Raw genomic sequence first — 23658 nt, forward strand, 5'->3', positions numbered from 1 at the left:
CATCCAGGGGGAATGAACGTGGATTTTTTTCGCGGTCATTCAGAACTGAATCTGCTTGCCCTGAAGAAGGTACTTAGTTACCAAAAGCTCGGCAATCACATATTTCAGAGCATTGATTTGATATTATATTCTTGTCGAAGGACTTATTAAAAGTCTATTATCACATTGCGCCCTCATGCGACGGGAAATAATTCATTGCTTTTCAGTCTTTTTTGCAACTGACCTGTATGCTAGCTAGCTGCATGTATGTCATCTGTCAGCAGGCCCTATACAATTATTTTCATACGAAACTGGTGCAACTCACGAAATCTTTTGGCTTGTGAGGCTGTGACGTGTTTACTTGTAATCTATTTATATTTCAACGTGGTAAGTAATTACACTGAATTGGCCTATGCCTGAATTACCTCGAGTAAACTTAAGCCCCAACATACACATAGGCGGCCTAGATCTAGTCTACTCGCACTATTATTACGGCCTTGCATTAGTCCCAACTATAGTTGGGACAGTCCCAACTGTAGTACTGCAGTTGGGCTGGCCCAACTATTGTTGACCAATGTCCGTGGGAAATGTCTCAACATTATCCAAGTCAATGTGTCTCACACGTGACACTATTCATCTAAAATGTGGCACTTCATCTGTTCATGATCTAACCCAATGACGTGACATTTGTAAACAATATGACTTTGGACCTCTCTGCTGTAGTTGGGCCGGCTCAACTGTAGCACTCTAATTGGTCCAAGTATAGTTGGGACTGATGCTATAGTTGGGGCATAACACGACTAACTAGTCAAGGTGGACTCCGTGACCATATGAAATGAAGACTGTTGCGTCTAATCTAGACAGTAACGTTAATCCTGGAATTTAAACTTTGTTTTTCAAGGCCATGAAAGTCCTCAAATTGTTAATGGGTAATTCCAGAAATGAGAGGTCCATTTTTTTTTCGTGTCCCAGTCACATCTGACATATTATTTTTTAAGTTGAAAATGCATTTTTCAATTTCCAAGAGTGATAAATTAATGCAAATTACTGTACCTGCCAAAAAAATAGTAATAGTTTAACATTAATTCCAGTGACATTTCCATGTCAAATAACAAAGGTCAGATGTAACAGGGACACAAAAATGTCACACTCTTGGACCTTTGTAATGTAAATTGTCGCCATGACAATTAGTTTGAAGTTGTTCGTTGAACATACTGGATGTCAACCAAGCAGTTTCAGACTGATATTTCATTTCATTGTATCCAGTACTTTCACTTGGAGGTAAAGATGGCAGCAACACAAGCCTTAGATGAGCATTACATCACTGTGGCAACTGGAGGTCATGGGACCAAGGTCACCAAGCCAGCACTGGTAAATATCATGAATATGGAAAGCTTGAACTTGTTCAAATATCTGGAGCAGATTTTGACAATGTAAAGTAAATCATCTCACTCCAGATAAAGAGAAGTTTAGCGTAGTATCATTGTGCAAAATCAAAGGGAAGAAAAAAAATATAGGCAAACCACAACAGAAGCAACGAATGACATTTGCCTGGGACAGCATTTCGGTTAATTTGTATTATTTTTAATTCCTACTCAAATTTATTCGACAGAAAATATCAAAAATGGTGACTTGATGTGCATGTATTAATGCAGTAAACATACTGGATATTCCCTTTGGCAATATTTCAGGATTCCTGTTGGATGGAAGAGGTTGAATTCTTGGTCTATCAACCACCGCCCCCTGAAGGCTGTGATGCGGCATCTCGTGAGGAGTGGCAAGAGATGATGGGCTATATCGAAGAGGATCTTCACTGGCTTCTCAAACTTCCTCATCATAAATTCTGGAGTCAGGTGTGAAACTAGGAGAAGAGACTTATTCAAGATTTGATTTTCAAAACTATACAGACAGAATGTCTGGACTCAAACCCCGCCAGACGCAGCATAGTGCGACAGATGTAAAATCCTGATACACTTGGCAGTCAACAGCAGCCAAATAAATTGGTCATGTTGAGGCAATGGGAACTACATGTAGTCACACTGAACCATGCCACTGTTGGATCTTGTGGTGACTGGCAACCACAGACTCCCAGGCTGTTTGGCCTTGGGGAGAGTTGACCTGTTGGATCTTATGGTGACTGGCAACCACAGACTCCCAGGCTGTTTGGCCTTGGGCAGAGTTGACCTGTTGGATCTTATGGTGACTGGCAACCACAGACTCCCAGGCTGTTTGGCCTTGGGGAGAGTTGACCTGTTGGATCTTGTTCAAGCTGGCCAGGCAAGCCACTTTGAAAAATGATGCAGACTGATGCATCTGGCTGGGTTTCTTACCAAAACACCCTGTAGGGTTAGGGGTCATAGTTTTAGATGTTAAATACACTAAGCATGTTATAAACTTCCACTCTCCAAAATACAGAACATTGGAAGCATAGAGATTAGATCTCTAAAACTACATTAAGAGCATGTACAATCAATTAGTGAAGTCACAGTGAATACCTGCAGATACATATGCATGTAAAAATACAAATATTTCAAAATGAAGCCGTTTTATGTAATTTTAGGAAAAGGAACTATAGGAAATCTTTTGGCCAGAATATCTTGTTGATATTCTGACCAGCATGAAGTTTGACGATCTTGTGGTAAATTGCCTTGCTCATGAACACAAGCCCCTATAACTACTACAGGATGTTTTGTCGCAGGGCACCAGTTACTGTAATCAACCTGTAATGGTGCATAATGGTTGCTTGGCATTGAGATGTGAAATTTATCTTTTACTCTATTTGTTCGCATCTTCCGTTGCAGGTTGTGTATGACCAAAGTCTGCAACAGTGTTTGGATTCATACCTTCGGGAAGCTCCTAGGTGAGTTAGAGTTAACTGCATTTACAAACGGGGGTCTAGTCATTGCCTGTCTGCATGTTAATGCTAGCCTAATTGTCGTATTTGATGGTGTTTTCATAACTCCAGAGGCTCCCTTGTACAAATGTTCTGCATGTTACCTACACTTGTACATAGTTTGGATACACTTGAATGCGTAGGCCTAAGTACTGTCCACGCTGCTTGCTGTGAGGTGATGTCCATGTACATGGCATGCCCAGTTAAACTTAGCCACTTGCAGCACGGCAAGCAGGCCAACACAATTGCATAGTCAGTGATGTATACTCCGCCTTTGTGACCAGGGTTCAACTCCCAGTGTAAAGATTCAAAAAAAGTTGCTGTAAGTAAATGTTCGTATAATATTTACAGTTTTGCTACGGTAACAAATAAATTGCAAGTATAATTGTGTCCAAATTTATGGAAACTTTTCCAGAAACAAGTAACTCTTCACTCTATAAATTTAATTTTTTTTTCTGCTGCTACACAATTAGCTTGAAACGGCTCAAACCCATGACAAGGTACTTTTCTCTAACGCAGATTCATCCTCAAAAGTAAAAAGGGTTTACATTTGGCTTTGTAATCCAAAACAACATTTCTGACTTTAATTTTGATCCTAGGACATTCGATCCTATGACTTCGTTACCCAATGATTTCACTACCAGGCAACGTTCTGTCCATAAACTTGTCTTCTTGACGTTCTTGCGGATGGCCACATGCAAGGAAACCAAGGTTAGGTCTATTTTGATTTGAACTGACACTTTGATTAGAAATTGACAAAGTAGTGACAATCAAGTCTCATTGAGATCAATCAAGCCTAAGTCTGTGTGCTGTCTTCCTGTCTCTTGTAGGAAAGTTTCATTACTCCGTCTGTCTTTGGCGATATCATCTACGAGAATTTCCTGTTTGACATTGCTAAGCTCATGGAGCTCTGTGTGTTATATGGCGGCGGTAATTCTGATCTTCTTGCCAAGATGGTTGGAAATATCTTCAAAAATCAACCAAAGTACAAGGATGATCTCATCGCCGTCATACCAACCATAGTACAGGTGAGACAAAGTTCATGATTGGTTAAAACTTCAAGTTGAAATAATGCTACCATGGAAATATGTCTCCAGTGTGGTGACAGGACAGTTGTTGAGCATTTGTGTGTATTTTTACTGTACTTGTCCTATTGTGCATCTGAGCGATTACTCAAATTAAAAAAAAAAAGATGTAAAAAAGTTAACTGTGCTTTGTTGTTTCTGGTTTCTGCGGCAACAAAATCCCTGGTGCATTTTGCATTTTTTGGGGGGCAAACCTCTTGCTGTCTACAGGTTGATGTACCTCTGTGCAGGATGGCACCGAGCTAGCCAAGCTAATTTCTGTTGGAACGTACACTTGTTGGAACTGTCTCCGAAACTGATACCGGCGAATGATGTTTAGCACTCGCCTCTTTTGGTTTTTCACTAGGAGCCCGCCTGCTGAAGTCCACAGAATTTAACGACAGAAGTATAAAACCTGCTGAACCCTAAAGAATCCAACAGCCAGAACAAAAGATCTTTTATTCGCTGTTCAAAAAAAAAAGAAAAACACAGAAAATGACCACTGATGGATATTGTCGGGCTCAGCATGGCTAGGGTGAAGAAGATAGTGTCATGTTATCAATGCTTGATTCCTTTTTACTATGTATTCCAGTGTTTCGACAACATTTTAGAAAAATGTGGCTTGAAGGCAGTGTCAGACACCCTCCCAGAGGCACCACAAGCAAGGTTTCTACTTTCAAATTTCCACTCCCTACTTTGCATGCTACGTGTCTTTTTGAAACTTTCACAGACATCGGCCGATATCACCGACCTTCTGTAACTATTCCATTTACTTTTCTTTAAGCTCAATTGAAAATGAAAATGGTTGATTCTGTATCAAATTTGTTGAAGATGGTTTTTCTAGCACAGTTCGTTTTAAGTAATGACATTTTCACAGGCATAATTATGTAGGGTATGATTTGTATTTAATATGCATTCTCCAAGTAAATGAATGTGGTCTTATTTGGGCATGAAAAAAGCCAGAAAGTCAAAAGCAAAACAGTGGAAGGGTCGTTTCACTTTCCTGCTGTTGAGCCAGTTATTAAGTGCTGTCTTCAAATGCTTGGATTTTGTTCTTCACTACCAACAGAATACTGCACACCATGCCGGACAATGAGCTGGGGGACATTATTCACTACCTCACCGACTCTGCTCTCAGCATACTCAGCTTCCTGGAGATTTATCCAGAGGGCGCTTGGGCCTTCCATAAGCATAGCTTTGTGTTGAAGTTAGTGGTCATTCAGAGTAACAGAATGAGAGATATTATTCACTGCCTCTTCAATGCAACTGTAGGCCCACACAGCTGCCCATAAATTTATCAAGAGGGTACTTACCCTTTTAGGAAATGCACTTTTATTTTGAAATAAAAGACTATTGAGCCAGAGGGCATTATCCACTGCAGCGTCATCCACAGCTTCACCAACTGACACCCAACTTCTTTGCTTGTTGGAGATTTATCTAGAAGAACAGCCTTGTATTTAAGACTAATGACCAATGCCTAAAACACATCAATATGCATATCTCACAGGCAGGACTTACAGTTTTTTCAGTTAAAGTTTTGCTGGAGTCTTAGATTCATGAACATGCAAAGAGTACAAGTTGTTTGTTAATTCCTGCAGGGTTGCTGCATTTGTTGAGACCTTCTTGCCAGCTCTGGAACGAGCCATGAAGGAGAGACAGTGGACAGAGCCAAGGTGAGCAGACTGAGTTGGTCGTTGGAGTCTTTACTGGCAAACCTACTAATATCAGTCTCCTGGCCATGGACGGAGCATACTGTCTAAAATGTTGAGAATCAATCTCACAAAATTCACCTGATGCTGCTGCAAATCTCTGTCAGGCCAAACCTTTTTTATTTAATAGTTGGATTACGAACTCACTGATTCCAAATAATGCAATTTGTAAAAGGAAAATGACACCTATGACCATTAATTTATACCCTGTGGTGTTTTTAGTGTCTTGGGAACAAGTGAATGGACTGAGTTGAAATTTTTCTCTCCTCCGACAAAATAAGTTAACTTATAAAAAATTGAACTGAATTTATAAAATTGTTTCTGCTGTCCTACCCTGCAGACGTTCATACTACGTTCCAAATGAAAAAGAAATCCTGGCCTCACAGTACAAGAATGTACAGTTCAATAGCGTGTAGAGACACAAAAAACACTTCCATCTGTACACCCCAGAGAGCTGAGACAGTTTCTGGATTTTTTATGGGCCTGCCGAGCAGGGGTAATATTGATGAAGCACCATGAGCAACATTGGTGGATATGTGCACTTTATAAATACCCCTTATTTATTGCTTTATGTACCACATATGGGACTCACTCTGTGAAAATGAGTCACATGTCTTCAGAGCCACTTTGGAGTTTAAGGCCTTTGAAAGAACCTTGCAAAGTGTTTAAGCAATAGGAATCCTCAACATATTAACATCTACGCAACTTTCATTTTCATTGAACAACACTGAGTAACACATCAAAATAAGGAGCTTAAATTCATCAATCCAATACAAAGTAAAACTCGAAAGTAGCTGTGGAGACTTGTGACTCTTTTTTACTGAGCAGGTCACATTATAAGATCACATTAACTGTGACGGTATAGATCACAAACTGTAGTCAGTATAATGACTTGGTCTTTGCACACAAGGCACCTCTTGTATAAGATGCCCGGGGTGTGGGGAATGACAACGCCAGGGAGGAGATTTGTCAGGATTTTTTCACCAGGTTTTTCCCAATTCCAGGATTTTTCAATCTGTTTTTAAAATCTGGAATATCCAGAGTTTACCATTGTGGACTTTTGGCAGAAAAAGTTCATAAAGGACGCAAGAAATTGATATGACAAGGGGTGCCTTTAGTCAGGGAAATGCAATGTTCAGTTGTTTACCCCGTAGACCCTAGCCTGCACAGCTCTGGGGTCCTCAAACATCCTGTGATTATTTTGTGGATGTTTAGTTCTCCTCCAATCTCACTCTTGCAACATTTCCAGACAGCATCACATGTGGACCTTACAAATGACCCCCACTGAGCAGTGCCCTGTACAATCCAAAAATTACCAAAAAGGGGGACATTTTCTCAAAACGTGTTTTCCACAGGTATCTTCTTTTTCTATTTCCAGCAAGAAGAAATTATTTCAGAAGCATCTGAAACTTGGCAAAGTGAGTTTGGCCAGGGTGTGTCAATGCATCGTGACTAGATGCTATATCCAACCCATCGTAGAAGGAGGGTAGGTATATGTATGATATCTCTGTTCTCAAGGGGTTGGTCTCAAAGATTTCATCTTTTGGAGTTACCCGAAGATGGGTGGTGCGTTGTTTGAAGTGGCACAGAATCTCACTCTGTTCTCAGCCAAAGTCAGAGCTAAAGATTGCTTGATGACACCTGTACATTACCTAATGGCCTTGTACCCGGGCTAGTACCACATTGATCAAGAGGACAGTTGATTTCCTGTTAGGAACATTGAGACTGGGGTGTGAGACAAATTTGTCTGTCTAACATGTTTAGTTTGCCCATCGTCTATGTTTCAACATGTGTATTTGTCCGCATAACTATGGAACAAGTGCCCTACTGGGTACCAGTCAGGTGACTTTCAATAAATGTGGACTTGAGTGCACAACTTCAAATGCAAAAAGATAAAAATAAGTTTTTTAACCCCTTCGCGCCGGTATTTCTTTTGACCGTGACTGCTGGGCTGTGGTATGCCCTGAATGGAGGGCTTTGTCCAGCAGCAGGCCCCATTGAACCAGCAGCTGCATGGTGAATAGACTGTATGTGTGGTATGCACTAATCCTTACACAAAGCCGCGGCTCTTGCCTTCTCCTTGAGCGAAGGGGTTAAAAGAATCTATTCTGGAAAGGTGAGACTGCAATTCTTCCAAGGATTGAGTTAAGTTTAAAATATTTCTCATGATTTTTCATGCTCTGTGTGATAGGGATGACGTTCCTAGGTTGGTGGAAGACTATTTGGAGTTGATGTCGTCTTTGCTGTCAGATAAACACTTCCTGTCAGTCTTTGCTCGCCAGTATCACATCGGAGAAGATCTTGACGTTGTACTTCAAAAAGCTCATGTGTATCCTTTTCCAGTATTGCCTTCACGTAGGTTTGTTTTGGTTTCAGATTAGACTATGGAGTAAATCGTTACACAATAAAAATTATGTTTTGGTAATTTCTGTCAGCTGACCAAAGGCCAAGTGACTCATTCTTAACTGATTGTTATTACATCTGGCAATATCATAACCCTCTTGAGTTGCCAGTTGGTTTTGGGCAATCATTTCTGCCCTTTCACAAAATAACAGAGGTAGCATGAAGCCAAATACTTTGCCTTGACTGGCAGAAAGTAGAGCCATGTCCAAATGTCTGGGTTATGGCTGGAAATCACACACATGGTCTATGGGAAAAGGTTGCAGTGCAGTCGCTAGGCAATGGCTTCCATAGGCTTGAGTATTCTTGACAGCCATAGCCACTGGGCAGTGGCTTCCATAGGCTTGTATATTGTTGACAGCCATAGCCACTGGGCAGTGTATTCTTGACAGCCGTACGCTGTCATTCAGACACTACGGTTTGATGTTATGCATCTGTCATGCAATGGGCACAGCCCCTATCAGTTTGTGACCCACATCACCCACAATTCCTTGACACATCAGTTTGTGACCCACATCACCCACAATTCCTTGACACATCAGTTTGTGACCCACATCACCCACAATTCCTTGACACATCAGTTTGTGACCCACATCACCCACAATTCCTTGACACATCAGTGTGTGACCCACATCACCCACAATTCCTTGACACATCAGTTTGTGACCCACATCACCCACAATTCCTTGACACATCAGTTTGTGACCCACATCATCCACAATTCCTTGACACATCAGTTTGTGACCCACATCACCCACAATTCCTTGACACATCAGTTTGTGACCCACATCACCCACAATTCCTTGACACATCAGTTTGTGACCCACATCACCCACAATCCCTTGACACATCAGTTTGTGACCCACATCACCCACAATTCCTTGACACATCAGTTTGTGACCCACATCACCCACAATCCCTTGACACATCAGTTTGTGACCCACATCACCCACAATCCCTTGACACATCAGTTTGTGACCCACATCACCCACAATTCCTTGACACATCAGTTTGTGACCCACATCACCCACAATTCCTTGACACATCAGTTTGTGACCCACATCACCCACATTCCTTGACACATCAGTTTGTGACCCACATCACCCACAATTCCTTGACACATCAGTTTGTGACCCACATCACCCACAATCCCTTGACACATCAGTTTGTGACCCACATCACCCACAATTCCTTGACACATCAGTTTGTGACCCACATCACCCACATTCCTTGACACATCAGTTTGTGACCCACATCACCCACAATTCCTTGACACATCAGTTTGTGACCCACATCACCCACAATCCCTTGACACATCAGTTTGTGACCCACATCACCCACAATTCCTTGACACCCCCATACCCTCAGCGACGAGACCAGAGCACAGTTCATTTTCGACGGTTTCCGGAATGCAGCAACCACACATCATAAGGACAGAGCAAAGCATGATGGGACTGCAGCCAGCAGCTCAGTAGAAGCACAGAGGCCTGATGGGATAGCTTCATGCCAGTATGGATTGGCACCTGAGGATTTCCAAACAGATGAGTACATTGAGCAGCTGGTGAGTTAATATCAAAATGGACAAGTTGGTGTTATGATATCACAATAACATCATAGCATATGTAAGGGGAACACATTGTATTTACTGCTTCAAGTGGTGTAGTTCACTTCGGGAAAATACAATTCTCCATGGATCCCCTTAGGAGGTCAGAGTTTCACTACACCCTGAGACAAAGCAGTCAATATTTGTTTTTAAGCACCTCTCTCACAGATTCTGCATGATTTAAGCATTCACTGATTCATTTGCTCTACACCTAAAAATTTGTTACTTTGAATAAGAAATTTGTTGAAGATTCACCAGCACTTTTCCAGACGACCTCTTCATAAAATAGTTGAACACACACCACGTGACACCTGTATGCACTTGCACACATCGCCAGCGGTATAGTACCTTGGTTAGAGAGGATAGAGTTCTTTTGGCCTTATTGAAGATAGCTACTAACAGAGTGAATGTCATGTGACTGGCTGTCGGCCAGTCAAGATACAGAGTGGGTAAGGTGTCATAGTGTCTGTCATTCAAAGGCATTGATGTATCCTAATTGTCACCACTTACTGGGCCTACGGCGTCTGAATATTGAGCTTCCAAGACCATCAGCTGCCTGGTAGGATACTAACCTGATACTGTGAAATGGGAAGTCAGTTTGATGTAATGACCATATTCAATCTCACAGGTACCCATGGGTGGAGAGAAAAACCAAGGGGTGATTCATTGGCTCTACATCTACAAATTTGTTACTTTGAATAAGAAATTTGTTGAAGATTCAACTGCACTTTTTCACTTACTTACCCAAGATCAAGACAGATGCATAACCATCTGCTAGCATTCCCTGTAATCGGAGGACAACCCCAACCACTAGGCACAAGTCCCACATTCACTTTTGATCATGACATTTTTTCCAGGAATGTGACTGTACCTTCATCATACACTCTTATTGATGAAGCCTAAGACAATCATATGAAGAAATTGGACAAACCACTCCCTGTTCACTGTGTCATTTCAAAATGTCTGTCGTTGCTCGTTTCAAGCTGTTACTCTGGTTTTTAGTCTTCACATCCCAGAGGGATTACCCTGGGTGTAGACAGTCACGTTGTCTTATGATGGATATTCTGTCTCAGGCGCCATCATCTTCAGGAGCTTGCGGTGGAGGAGTCTCGGAGGTTGAGATGTTGTCACTTATTTCATCTGTCAAGGATCTCTTCCCTGACTATGGAGAGGGCTTCATTGAGGTAAATGAAACAGGACACATCATGATACTTAGTCAGACCTGGGTCCAACCTCACGGCACTGCTAAGCACACCATTTCACAGAGGCTCCTTGTATTTCACTGACACTGTAAGCAGAAAGCACAGCATAAGGTACGCTAACCACAGAAGAAACATTTGCTTAATTTAGTGACGTAGTAGTGGAAATCTCTGTGTGTGGCCATGCAATTTTTGTGCTAAGCACAGCGAGTATGAAATGTTCACCATGAATTATGCTTACTTTTAAGCAAATGTTGGCGCCATAGTTAGCAAAAAATGTTGCTTAATGGTAAGCAGTGCCGTGAAATTGGGCCCCATTCCAATGAGTAATAAGACCAACTGTTTATAAAGCAAGCTAGGCTGATGGGCAAAGATGACTGCGGTTTATCTTTCAAGTTGTAATAATAAAATGTCTCCATCAAATCTCTTGGCTCTTTTACCCCAGTTTGATTAACGCGAATCCAGATCTTGATCAGTGATTCCAACACTGGTTCCCTCCATCCATTACACAGGTTCTGGTGTTAGTTAACCAACATTGGATCACTGATCTCAATCCGGATCCACTCAAATCAAACAGGCCCTTAGGTTCCCTCCATCCATTACATGGGTTCTGGTGTTAGTTAACCAACATTGGATCACTGATCTCAATCGGGATCCACTCAAATCAAACAGGCCCTTAGGTTCCTTCCATCCCCTACATGGGTTCTGGTGTTAGTTAACCAACATTTGATCACTGATCTCAATCTGGATCCACTTAAATCAAACAGGCCCTTAGGTTCCCTCCATCCATTACACGGGTTCTGGTGTTAGTTAACCAACATTGGATCACTGATCTCAATCCGGGTCCACTCAAATCAAACAGGCCCTTAGGTTCCCTCCATCCATTACACGGGTTCTGGTGTTAGTTAACCAACATTGGATCACTGATCTCAATCCGGATCCACTCAAATCAAACAGGCCCTTAGGTTCCCTCCATCCATTACACGGGTTCTGGTGTTAGTTAACCAACATTGGATCACTGATCTCAATCCAGATCCACTCAAATCAAACAGGCCCTTAGTCGGGCTAAGTCTTCTTTCATGTGATCCTATTTTCCATATCATGGGTCAGTTTGTCTTCCTTTGAATGCATCTTTGCAGAACATCAAACAACTACTGTTTAGAGAATCAACAGTGCTGAAAAATCTGGCCATCAAAATCTTTAGCGTTTTGAGAGCACAAAATGGGGTTTCATTTGTGAAACCTTTAGTATGACTGTTGTAGTCAAGCTAACATGGACAATCCCTACAGCATGTGTATATTGACTTCCCTAGAGATGAACCATGCATCCTGACTGCCAACATGCACTGTGCTCTATAATTCCCCACAGGCCAAAGACTGCACAGGGTCTATTGGCTGTACTTAGTACTTTGAACTATTACATGTATAATATACACATACGGACTGGCACGTCTGTGCACCCAGAGAGACTCTTAGTGACCAGAAGATGGCCTTATTGCATGCACTAGCCTATATTATTGAAGCCTGCTTGACCCTTTGTCAACCAAGAATAAAGGACCAATAAAAGGTGTCTGTGTTAGAAGAGTTTAAATAACTGAGTCTACATTGCTAATATTGCATGGATGTTTGCCCACGATGTGGCTCCATTCACTACACAGTAAATTCTAAACATGAATGAACGTTGGGCACCAAAGTAGTCCGTTTACTAATTGTCCTTTAGATGCACCCGTAGGATAGTGAGTAGCCATCTGGCAGCCAAACAGTGAGCTATTGAGTCTTTGTGTGGTAGCCATCTTGCAGGGCAGTTCTATTGTTCTTCAGTGAAACCTGTAGAACAAAAGCACTTACCTCAAAGATGGCAGCCATTGCAAACTCTCTGTCATTGAAAAGCATGATTGAATCCTGGTTGCGTCTATCTCCTACCTGCTCATAGGCGTGTTTAGAGGAGTACAGTTTTGACACCACCAAAGTTATTCACGCCATCCTGGAGGACAAACTGGTACCTGGACTCCAAGAACTGGATAAGACCATGGCCAGGTAGGGAGCCTTGGAGCTACTATATGCCATTTCTAGGACCTGACTAAGCCAATCTGTAAACATTGTTTTCTTATTAAAGCTTTCTGTCAAGTGTGGGATCACATGTGATGTATAATTTTGCCTTGAGCATTGTGAAAAGAAGTGTGCTGGATTCATTTGTAAGGGGTGGGGCTTAATGGCATTGAGGGAGGGGATTCTTGTTGAAAACCATTGCAGCTAATGGAGTTTCCCCAATGCTGTGTCGTTCCACAGAGTAATATTTGGGTTGTGTGAGAAAGGGTTATGCAAAGACCAAATTAGTCTCTGTCGTCTCCTCTTTTGAGTAAAGACCGCATCAGACCTCTTGCTTTATTCGTATTTTACATCCGAGATGTTTTCAAGATAGAGAATATACAGTCAAGCCCAATGTCAACACTTCCAAAGATAATCAAAGCAAACCACTTCTGATGAAATGTTGAGTGTTTACAGACTTCTCAAAAGGACTAAATCTCTAAGAGGACTCTTGTTATTGAAAACTGTATGTGTTTACAGTTAAAAACTTGTAAAACCCGATTAGACAGCAGTCTCATATGGCCTACAGATTGATAGTTTAGTAAATTCTTGAGAGTTTTAAGGTGCTCGTGTCTTGTTGACAGGACTGCAAAGCCCCAGGCTGCCGTGAAGCCAGGAGGCCAGGATCAGACACCTGCTGGTGAAACTTCCTTATTGCAGCAACGCAGCAACATCTTCCAGAATGATGAGTTTGATATCTTCAGCAGAGACACAGTGGACACCAGCAAAATTCACAAGGGAAAGAGGTAGGCTTAAACGGGCAGAGCATTGGGCGTTTTTGAAACGACTGGATTTGGCTTAGACTTTGGTTTCACTGGTTCCATCCATTTTGAAGCAGCGTTAGAAACCAAATGTTCAAGCTCCGACAGGAAGCAGCAAAACCAAAGTCTTAGCCGAATCCACTTGTTTCAAAAATGCCTGTAGAATTCTTAAGTCCAGTTGATTATTAAGTATTTAGTCAAGACTTCATAAGACCATCACAAAAACCATCACAAAAACCCTAGAAGACAGTCCTCAGACCAACGTAAGACTTCCAGTCTGAATTCCAATCACAAGCTGCAACAGTAGCATTCCTTTGTCATTTTTCACCTTGCTAATTGTAACTGGTCTTGTGTCTGGTCTTGTGATATGTGGTCTAAATTACAACACTGGGGTGTACTGACCAAAACATCAAGTTCACAAGATAAGCGTCTTTTTAGAATGACCTATCTTACAAACGAGATTGACTGACGCACTTCTGCCTCCAAACTGTGTACAATTTGTCCTACTGCACTGTGTAAATCTTCAAATCCTATCGCAGCATTCTGACCCATAACCATCTCAAGAACCTAGATCCCACTGTTTAGTGTGTTAGGCTCCATTGTTTTGGTAAAAATCATGTCTGTAAACTTGTCCAGCCTCAGAAAGGCACTCAGCTACTGTAGTGATGCCTACACAGAGTTCATTTTGCAGAAAGATTCTTCTGTAAAAGATATTTCTATGTGATCGTTCTCAGGGATGATAGGTTGAGTGATCAGAAATTACAAAAGGATAAGACTCATCTGGCTAGACTGGTGTCGAGCTGTGAGGAGTATAACTACGAGTATGAAGACGAGTATGATGACACGTACGATGCTAACGATGTAGGAGCTGATGACGCAGATTCTGCTGATGAACTGACTTCAAGAAGGTACTAGCTTCCTTAACCCTAACCTTCCCCAACCACACAGAATTAAACAGTAGTAAAGTGGTTAATTTTGTGGGGATAGGTCTGGTAGGCCCGTAACAGCTGGCTTTTGCATTGGGTTTGGCATACCTCAGAAAAACAAAGTCCAACAGCCTCTGTGCACAAAGTCCCATATGGGTGTTTAACTTTGTGTGAATGGGGAAGGTTAGGGCCAGCAACCCTTGGGGGGTTAGGGTTAATGACCCATGGCTTTGAGGTTTTCTGTAATATTTGCTCTTCTGAAGCCTCTTAAATGACAGTTTTGGGGGAAGTTCGGAGAGATAAGCACAAGGTCCATTACTTGAAAAGAGGCTTTAAGTTCAAATTTGATTTGATTTTGCCTTCCCTGGTATTTGTTCTCTGATGTTTTGTACCTCGAATCCCTGTCTTCCACACCCATGCTTTTTGACACAGTCCCCTTTACCCTCTGCCCCTTCATCCAGCCACCAGCTTTCTCATCCCTTCTGTTTGTCCTCCTGCATCCCTCCATGCTTGGCTGATTCCTTGCTTGCTTGTCTCTGTCCACTTGTCACTTTGCCTTTGAGAAAGATTCTGCTAGGATCGAAACGTCAGGCCCTCCTACGCTTTTGATTTGTATTTGAGGTCACTGTAGCCAGCAAGAAATTTGCAGCAGTTTGATTATTTCAAGACAATTTCAGTTGGTGTCTGTATTTTCTAGGATTGAGGGCGCTCTTGTGTTCAAAACAAGGGAGTTAAGGTGAAATCAATTGACAAGCTAGTATCTAGAAACCCAACGATCCAGGTGGGGTCATCATTGGGGGTTCCGTTTAATGGCTGACCAACTTCTGACAAAATGACAAATTTTATGTGCCACAGGATAATGTGCAAACACATAAATTGTCGCCAACTACGATTAAAACATGCATCCACTGTGGTAAGTGTATTGCTTAACATGCACACCAACCATCAAAAGACAGATTTGTTTCTTCATTTTGTTTTGGTGTTCAGACCATTTATGGTACCCAGGGTATTGAGAGGAGGAGAAGAAAGTAGCTCTGGGGAGGAGGACGATCAGGTAAGGTTGACATTTTGCCTTTTGTCTGTAATTGTGGGTGTCAAAGTTGAGTTGGGTCATTTGAAGTAGGGTCCATGCATTGGGTATCTTAGAGATAAGACCCAAAAAGGTCCAAGGCACATTGCAATCTTGAAATATGGCCTTTGTTCAGGTTCGTGTCTGGCTTCACTTTCCTTTTGAATCACCAACCATTGGAAAATTCCTAAGTTTGGACCTCATCACGTTCACCGTATTTTTTTTTACACGTGATAATTCCGATTTCAACTTCATAACCTAGGCAACATTCACAAGTACTTGACCCGCTCAGTGACAGAAAAACTAGTCCATGCCCTCATATCGTCTCATTTGGATTTTTGTAATTCCTTGCTTTGCCAGTTACCTGGCAATCAACTCGCTTGACTTCAAAGACTCTAAAATCCTGCTGTTTGTATTGTGACTCTAATTCCAGAGCTTACATTACCCTCCTTTTTGCAGTCCCTACACAACGCACAAGTTGTTACTGGTTTATCATTGTTTACATCGATTCCACTTCCAAGTACAATGTCAACTTGTTAACCATGTACAACCCACCTAAGCAAATAAGATCTTCAAATGCCTGTTTGCTATTCATGATACTCAGCATTCATGGGGTAATCGATCTCTTCCAAATGGAGGTCTTCATCGTTGGTATGAATTACGTTCCAATATTCATCCTGTCTCTTCTGTCTCTGACTTCAAAGTTGCCTGGAAAACTCACCTTTTAACTGCTTTTGAATTTCATATCTGTTTGTTTTTGTTTCCCAATTGTTCTGCGCTATGAGCCTCTTTTGAGGTGGAAACCAACATGTTCTAGATATCCATTAGTCTTATCATTATTACATAGAGCTATTGGCCAACCCTAAAGAGGCCACAGACTGGTACCTCCACAATTAAGTTCAACTTTTCTCAGGCAAAGTTTGCATTCAGTAGTCAAATGGAATAGGGTGCTATGCTCTACACCAGTGTCCAAATATTTCGTCAATATTTCCCTCGACCCAGGATACAGAACCACCACCCCAAAATGAAACCAGAGACACACAGGCACCGCACAACAGACAGCATGCCAGTAGGGGTGGGGGACGCCGAGGGGGACTCAGTGATGCTGTGAAGGGTCAATCGAAGGGCCAAGGTCAGAGCAAGGAAACACAGCGAGCCAGAGGATTTAAGGACAGAAACAAGAGCAGTCGAGCGAACCACAACCGCAAAGCCATGGCAGACAAGAAAAGGAGTAAGGGAATGGGACCTTTGTCCTGAACAACTTGGGAGAAAACTTGAAATATATGTTAAGCACAGAAAACAAAAACAGGTTACCAGCTAAAATGGCCAAGCAGGTTCCTTGCTAATTTTGCCAATCTCTTGAAATTGACATACCACAGAAATAAACGCCAGCCAAATCATTCCATGGAAAGTTAACCTGTTAGCCATGCACAAACAGTCTGTTTTATTGAAATGAGACCAACAGACTTCATGACAAAACACTGAGTTGTGCTACACAAACAAAACAACGGGCTGATGGACAATTGAAATGAGATACAAGAAAAACATTAATTAATGTTTGGAAACAATATCTCAAGGTTCTTGATAAAAGTACAATTTACATTGATTTACATTGACACGAGTTCAGGATTGATCAGGTATGTGAAATACACCAAACAACTGTCATTTCTCGTTCAAATTTAACAATGGACGACAACATAATACACTGGCAAAGATTTATAAATTAAAAGTTTAGAACACTTGCCACATATTTGAATATTCTCCCCAAATTATTTGACATGATTTTAAAGACAGATTTCCCAGCTTAATAATTTGTATTGTTATTAACTGTCACAACAGGGCAATGTCCGATAGTCAGTAATGGTCATCTTCAATACAAAAGAATAAAACCGTTTCTGGCCCACTTTTTTGTCTGTCATGACAAAATTTGGAACTCTAATGATTATTAATGAAATCACATACTGCAGAATAAATGACAAGCAAAATATTTTCTGAGGAGTATTACAGTTGAAGTGACACAAAAAATTAAAGGTTAATGATGAAAATGTCCTCTGAAAATTGTTGTATTGAGTCAGGAAATGAAAATACATTTTAGTTATAATCACTGAAAAAAAGGAAACTTGCTATTATGCAATATACCACAGCATCTTGCCTCATTTACATCTGAAAGAATCTTGTAGAGATAACAGATTCTGAGGGAAATATGGGTTCCTAAGAGGTACATGTAGTCCCCTTTGACAAGGACTTGGGAGCTGTGATTGGTCAAAATTGATCTCGTACATTTGAATACGAAGGTCCACTTTCTTTAGCTATTAAATTACTAAATACTACAGCTCTGACTTTAATTTGAATTTACCAACGAAAGACGTTTATGTTGTACCAACAAATTGATAATTTTATGAAAGTTAACTTTTAAACCCTTGAAAGCTGTTACTTAAAAATGTTCAACTTGTTTTAAACAAGTTTACTAAAATGACTTTAAAATTGGGTGAACAATTCCCCATAACAATGACAAAAAGGCATAACTTTCCTTTTGTTGTTTTGCATCATTCATCCCATGTGATATTATCTAGAAATCTACTGCTCTGCATTAAACTAATTACATGTACAAACTCCACTCAGTGTCACAGAGTCATTGTGTTAGAAGCCAACCTGGACATCGCACAAAGAGGTTACGATTCTTAGCATCTAAATGACATGATAAGGCACATTATCAAGAAATCAGTGTTATTAAACACACAACACGACATGCTTGGAGCTAACAGGGTATGTCAAACCTGCCAAAAAAAACATGCTCGGCACACTTGGAGCTAGTATTTCTTATTTTCACAACAACTTTCTCCCTCCAAAGCTCATGGCAAAGGGATCAAATTTCTGATCATTTTCACAAGCATTAATGCAAATGGTTACAGAGGCCGCATACACTTCAACAGAATTAAAAATGACAACACACCCTGAGCTGAACCAAGAGGGTTCAATTTTCCTAGCAAGGCTCCTTTGATAGCCCGAACGACGGTAAGATGTCTTGCATGCGCCTTGCCACCAAAAAACAAACAGTTGGTGCCTCTGCTTAAAGTGGATACCCAGCTCAGAAATGATCGTGATGAGTTTGCGCTCTCTCAGAGGGGACGGGGTCAAGAGAAAAAGGAATATACTTTAATTACACTGATGAAGACAATGGATGGCCCACTGATTCTCTCTCAGGCTCAAAAACCATGTTTAACCCAAACACTCCTCAGTCCTCCAACAGGTGAAGGATTGAGGAGGGTTAGGGTTCAGCATTGGACCATGTGCATATTATGCTTGTTCCTATGTGTATGAATCCAAGTACACACAGCCCTTCATTTGCACACAGATTTCTGGAGTGTGGACCCTAAAAATCTGGATTTGTTTAGGGGTTCAATCATTCAAGCTTTGGTATATCCTTGCTTTTTCTACAACAAAGCAGGTCCAATGGGCGGGGGGGAAGAGATTGAACCTACGACCTCAGGAACACAATACTGGAGCTTTACTGACTAAGCTACTCAGCCTCATGTTGGTTGGTGGTTCTTCCCATCTCTGGGGGGGGGGGAGATTGAACCTACGACCTCAGGAACACAATACTGGAGCTTTACTGATTAAGCTACTCAGCCTCATGTTGGTTGGTGGTTCTTCCCATCTCTGTTGGGGGGGGGGGGATTGAACCTACGACCTCAGGAACACAACACTGGAGCTTCACTGACTAAGCTACTCAGCCTCATGTTGGTTGGTGGTTCTTCCCATCTCTGTTGGGGGGGGCATCACTGGTCAGACATCATAAAACTGAAACACCATATTGCCAGGGATCGTGCCCCAAAGACATGAACAACAGTTGTAAGCAAAACCTAGCAACTTTTGATCAGGGATCCCAAAAGGAAGATGCAGCGTTTCAAATAAAATATGTAAACAAAATAACCTGCAGGCAAACTGACAAGGTGCTGTCAAAATAATTATAATGTGAAAGCACTTTGTCAGTTTTCCTACACGGTTGGATTTTTCCAGGAAACTTACATACGGGCATAAGAGCAAGATACAAACTTAAAATGCATGGAAGTTGGCAGCCCTACAAGTATCACATGAAGTTGCAGACAAGATGTGAATCTTCAACAATCAGTTTGGGAAGAGGCTTGGTTATCAGGAAAACGAACTACAGGGGGGTCTGGGGACTAAACATTCAAACCATGAAAATATCCAACTCTCCTCCCACATACAGTATTAAGCTGTGACAACTTTTCAATATTCTTTAAAGGCAAGACCAAACCAAACTTGAATAAATCTACCACCTGACTAAACACAACTCTAAATTTAAGTTTTTTAAATTAAGTACTGGAATACTGCCTTTCTGGTCCAACTCCAATTACATAATTTGTCCTATTTTCATAAATAGGTTACCAAAGATAATTACAAAATTTGTCGTTTTTATTTCATGATTTCTCATATATGTATATGTCCATAATTTACATATTTCAAATACGATATCAGACACCATGCTGAAAAGCAACACACCAACAGTATCTAGATAATCCATCATACACGAGGCAAACACTCGCATGGCAGCACTGTCTGAACCTCTATTATCAATATCACCTGTTAGATAGATCAGACAGTAACAACCCTCTGTACTGAGGTAGACAGAAAAGGAAGCCACACAGAACGACTTGTATCATATATGCATATTAAGCTCAGAAAGACAACGTGTGCAGTGCATCTTATGCACGTTGATGCACGTTGTCCTACGTGCCCTCCTTTTCCATCTACCAAGTACTGATGAATACCAGTGTTTACTGCAATGCATGATGGGATAGAAACGGGGTTGTTGTGGAAGGAAAAGAAATAACGCACAAGTTAAATTAAATTGCAAGAAAGTCAAAGGCACATTCTTACCACTTCCAGTAGCGAAAGATAATTCTCTGGAAGATTTCAATTGATGATTTCACAAAACTGCCTTTAGGAAACGGACATAATCATACTCACATGACAGTAGAGCATATATACACCAATGACCCCACATTCTATCCCACCAATACACTGCAGTCAACACAGTGATACATGTATGTCATCGGTACACAGAGCTATTCTTAGCATCAATTTTCCTTCAGTTTTCTAGTTTCTATAAACCCTCTCCAGCACTGTGTAACAATCCAGCAGCTATTGCTCGTTCCTGCTTACAATTCTACACAAAATGAATGCTGCATTAAAAATAAATGAACCAAGCCTGTTAAAAAAAGTTTGTATAAAATAGTGTACAAAATGCAGAAAAACTTCAACTGCAAAATAATGAATGCATTATGAAAGTAAAATTTGAAAATATTGAAAATTAGCACGACAGCATAAAACATAATACTGCAAGAAATAATGCAAGCAATTCTACTTTTCACTAAATATCAGAATAAAACTGTCAAATAAAAATGCCTCAATTAATATACTGCGCCACTCTTCAACGTAATGCTTGTTTTTTCTTACAACTCAACCTACGTACAGTTGTATTTTATTAGCTTGAAAGGCATCATGTGAAAGAAATTAAATCGCAGTTAAGCGACGAGAATCTTGAGATACAATCAGCTAAACCTTTGACCTCTTTGATGTCTGTCATTAGGAAACTGCTGGGGGCAATTTTATGGTAGGACAGAGTTGTGTAGCCACAGGTTCACCTAACAACAAAAAAAAACTTTGCCAACTGTAGGTGGCGCTGTTTCGCAGTTCACATGCAGACATACATGTTCTTGTATGCATGGAAGGACTTGTAGAGTTCTATTATACCCTCAGCAATTTAGCAAGTTCAATCCTGGAGATGGACATGCTCTTTGCTATGTTCACTCTGAACCATGATGAAGTAAGTCAAGACAACCAAATCCCATACAGAGCAGGGACATGACACACATTGCTGTGTGTACATGGACAGGCATTACTGCACATCAGGTTCAACCAATAGGAGATCATAACATGAGTTTTGCTCAAGGTCACAAGGTCATTCCATGAGGTTGGGGCACAATTTGTGACGGTGCTCATTGTTACGTGGGTTCCATAGAAAGGAACAGCTATTTACCTGCATGTAGATTCCAAATGATACATCTTGCAAGGCTGAATACAGAGGTGTGTAATATTTTTACAGAGTAAATGACCTACTCTACAGGTCATGACAGGTGGTAACAGTTACAAGGACAACCTCCCAAATTGTGCCCCAACCTCATGGATTACCCTCTTAATGGGATACCAACCACTCAGGTAAATCTATTCCTTTCATTCATACACTAGAGGTAATTCTAGATTTGTGTTTAGCCCTAGCCTGCTGCCGTTGGTATTCCTGGAATTCTTTCTTTAATTCTTCACAGCGTTTCTCCATATCTGCTACCTTCCCATTTCCCTCTTTGTACACTTCCTCTGTACTTGGAGTGGGGATGTCTACCGGTTGGTAGTACTTCTTCAAGGCATCTCGGAGGTCGCTTTCATGCAGCATAGGGTCAAATTCAAAGTACGGTTCTTCAGACTCCTTGGAGCTGACGTTGGAAAACGGCCCGGCAGAATCTGAGAATGGGCTGTCCACGCCGTCTGTTGTGGTGGCGCTCGAGGTGGGATCGTGAATGCTTGGTACGCTACTGGTGCGCCCTCTAGAGGACATGCTCTGTGAGGTGTTGCGACTGGCGTAGCCACTGCTAGCTGAATACTGGCTGTTAGGAGACAGGAGGCTGCGTTGGTGGGCGGAGATGTACGACTGGGGGAGGGGGATAGGCTTTGTAGAGCCGGGACGACTGTCCATGGATGACATGCTTGCGCGACTGTTTGCACTCATCGCAGTTGGGGATACAGAGGTCCTAACACTGCCCTCAGTAGGAGGAAGCGGGAGAGTGTCGTAATTCCGTCCTCTGCTGCTGTGAGTCGGGAGGCCCACACTGTCAAACCTTGGCGACAGACTGCTACGTTTCTGCTGGAAAGGAGAGTTTATTTTTGGAATGTCATCATAAACCTTTAGCTTACTGCCTCCTTGGGGCGACACCCTTTCGTACAGCTTGGGTTTGGCTCCGCCCACCAGTGACTGCATAGCTGGTGATGGGACAGCACTCTCCACTGGCTTGGCGCCCTCTACTGGTGATTCCATGCCATCAACAGGATACCGTTCATCACCATGGTTATCCATGACTGTTGACTCTGCTTCCTGCAATGTGCCTTGCAATGTGTCTGCAACAAAGACAAGTGAATCTAGGCAATTGTTAAATCATTCATTTAACCACTTAGTGCCGGGGAGCCTGGTTATGGGTACCTTGGGCTTGTACGCACAGCCAGGGTGCCTGAAATCGGACAAAAGAGCTGGGCCTTGTAACAAAACACCATACTTGAAACAAAAAACTGAGCTGCTGGGAATCGCCAACATTTTTTCAGATGTCAGTATCAGTCGTTCAGTTTTCAGTTGTTTTGAAAGATTACACCGTTTGTGGCATTCAGCATGAGCGGATTACCACTGGGGACAAAAGCACTCCAGCACTCCAGTGATGAGCAATACAATATCGCTGCACGTTAATCTGGCCCCTATTGAAAAGACACCAGCAGCGCACTGTGCCGGTTTGGGGAACAAAGCAATATTACATAATACCACACAATCTGGGCTCTTTTTACAAGGCGACAGGCCTGACTGAAATACTCAGGTGTCAACAGATGCTGTCTGTCAGATTAGAGTAGCCATCAGACAGTCACTCAATGGGGTTTAGACATTCAGGAAAAAAAGATAAGAATTTTTGAAGGCTTTTGAAAACCAAGATATTGAAAAATTGCCCAGCATTAGACACTGCATTTCCAAAGGCATCTGGCAGCGAGTGGTTAAGTGCGCCTCGTGAAATGTTTTTCTTTTAAAGAAACAGCACTAGGTGACATGTAACCTCTAGAACCACACATGCATTCTGCCAACTTAACTCACTGATCTGCACTAGGGTCTACTGTGGACAACCAGAACTTAAC

At 41.6% G+C, this 23658-nt stretch overlaps 2 protein-coding genes across 3 annotated transcripts in view; one reads left to right on the plus strand and one right to left on the minus strand.

The window, feature by feature from the left end:
- ascc2 (activating signal cointegrator 1 complex subunit 2) lies at positions 1-18307 on the plus strand. 2 transcript variants are annotated; one of them, XM_087142209.1, is made up of 18 exons: positions 1-69; positions 1246-1350; positions 1671-1832; positions 2781-2839; positions 3472-3583; positions 3703-3900; positions 4529-4602; positions 5006-5143; positions 5535-5609; positions 7024-7131; positions 7837-7974; positions 9414-9606; positions 10722-10832; positions 12780-12883; positions 13519-13680; positions 14430-14603; positions 15609-15675; positions 16693-18307. In XM_087142209.1, the coding sequence occupies exons 1-18, from the start codon at positions 13-15 to the stop codon at positions 16945-16947; spliced, it is 2292 nt and encodes a 763-aa protein (XP_086998335.1). In that variant the 5' UTR covers positions 1-12; the 3' UTR covers positions 16948-18307. The 2 variants fall into 2 exon arrangements, with proteins under 2 accessions (XP_086998335.1, XP_086998334.1); XM_087142208.1 differs by lacking the exon at positions 1-69 and adding an exon at positions 76-366.
- LOC110983482 (uncharacterized) overlaps positions 17098-23658 on the minus strand; it is a 50704-nt gene continuing 44143 nt past the window's right edge. The window contains exon 24 of the mRNA XM_087142444.1: positions 17098-22884. Coding sequence (XP_086998570.1) covers positions 21953-22884 — 932 coding nt within the window. The 3' untranslated portion in view covers positions 17098-21952. The remainder of the gene's footprint in view (positions 22885-23658) is intronic.

The sequence above is a fragment of the Acanthaster planci genome, linkage group LG10 (assembly GCF_054643075.1).
Source record: "Acanthaster planci isolate LZ-2023a linkage group LG10, COTS_SCS, whole genome shotgun sequence".
In the NCBI taxonomy this organism is placed as follows: Eukaryota; Metazoa; Echinodermata; class Asteroidea; order Valvatida; family Acanthasteridae; genus Acanthaster; species Acanthaster planci.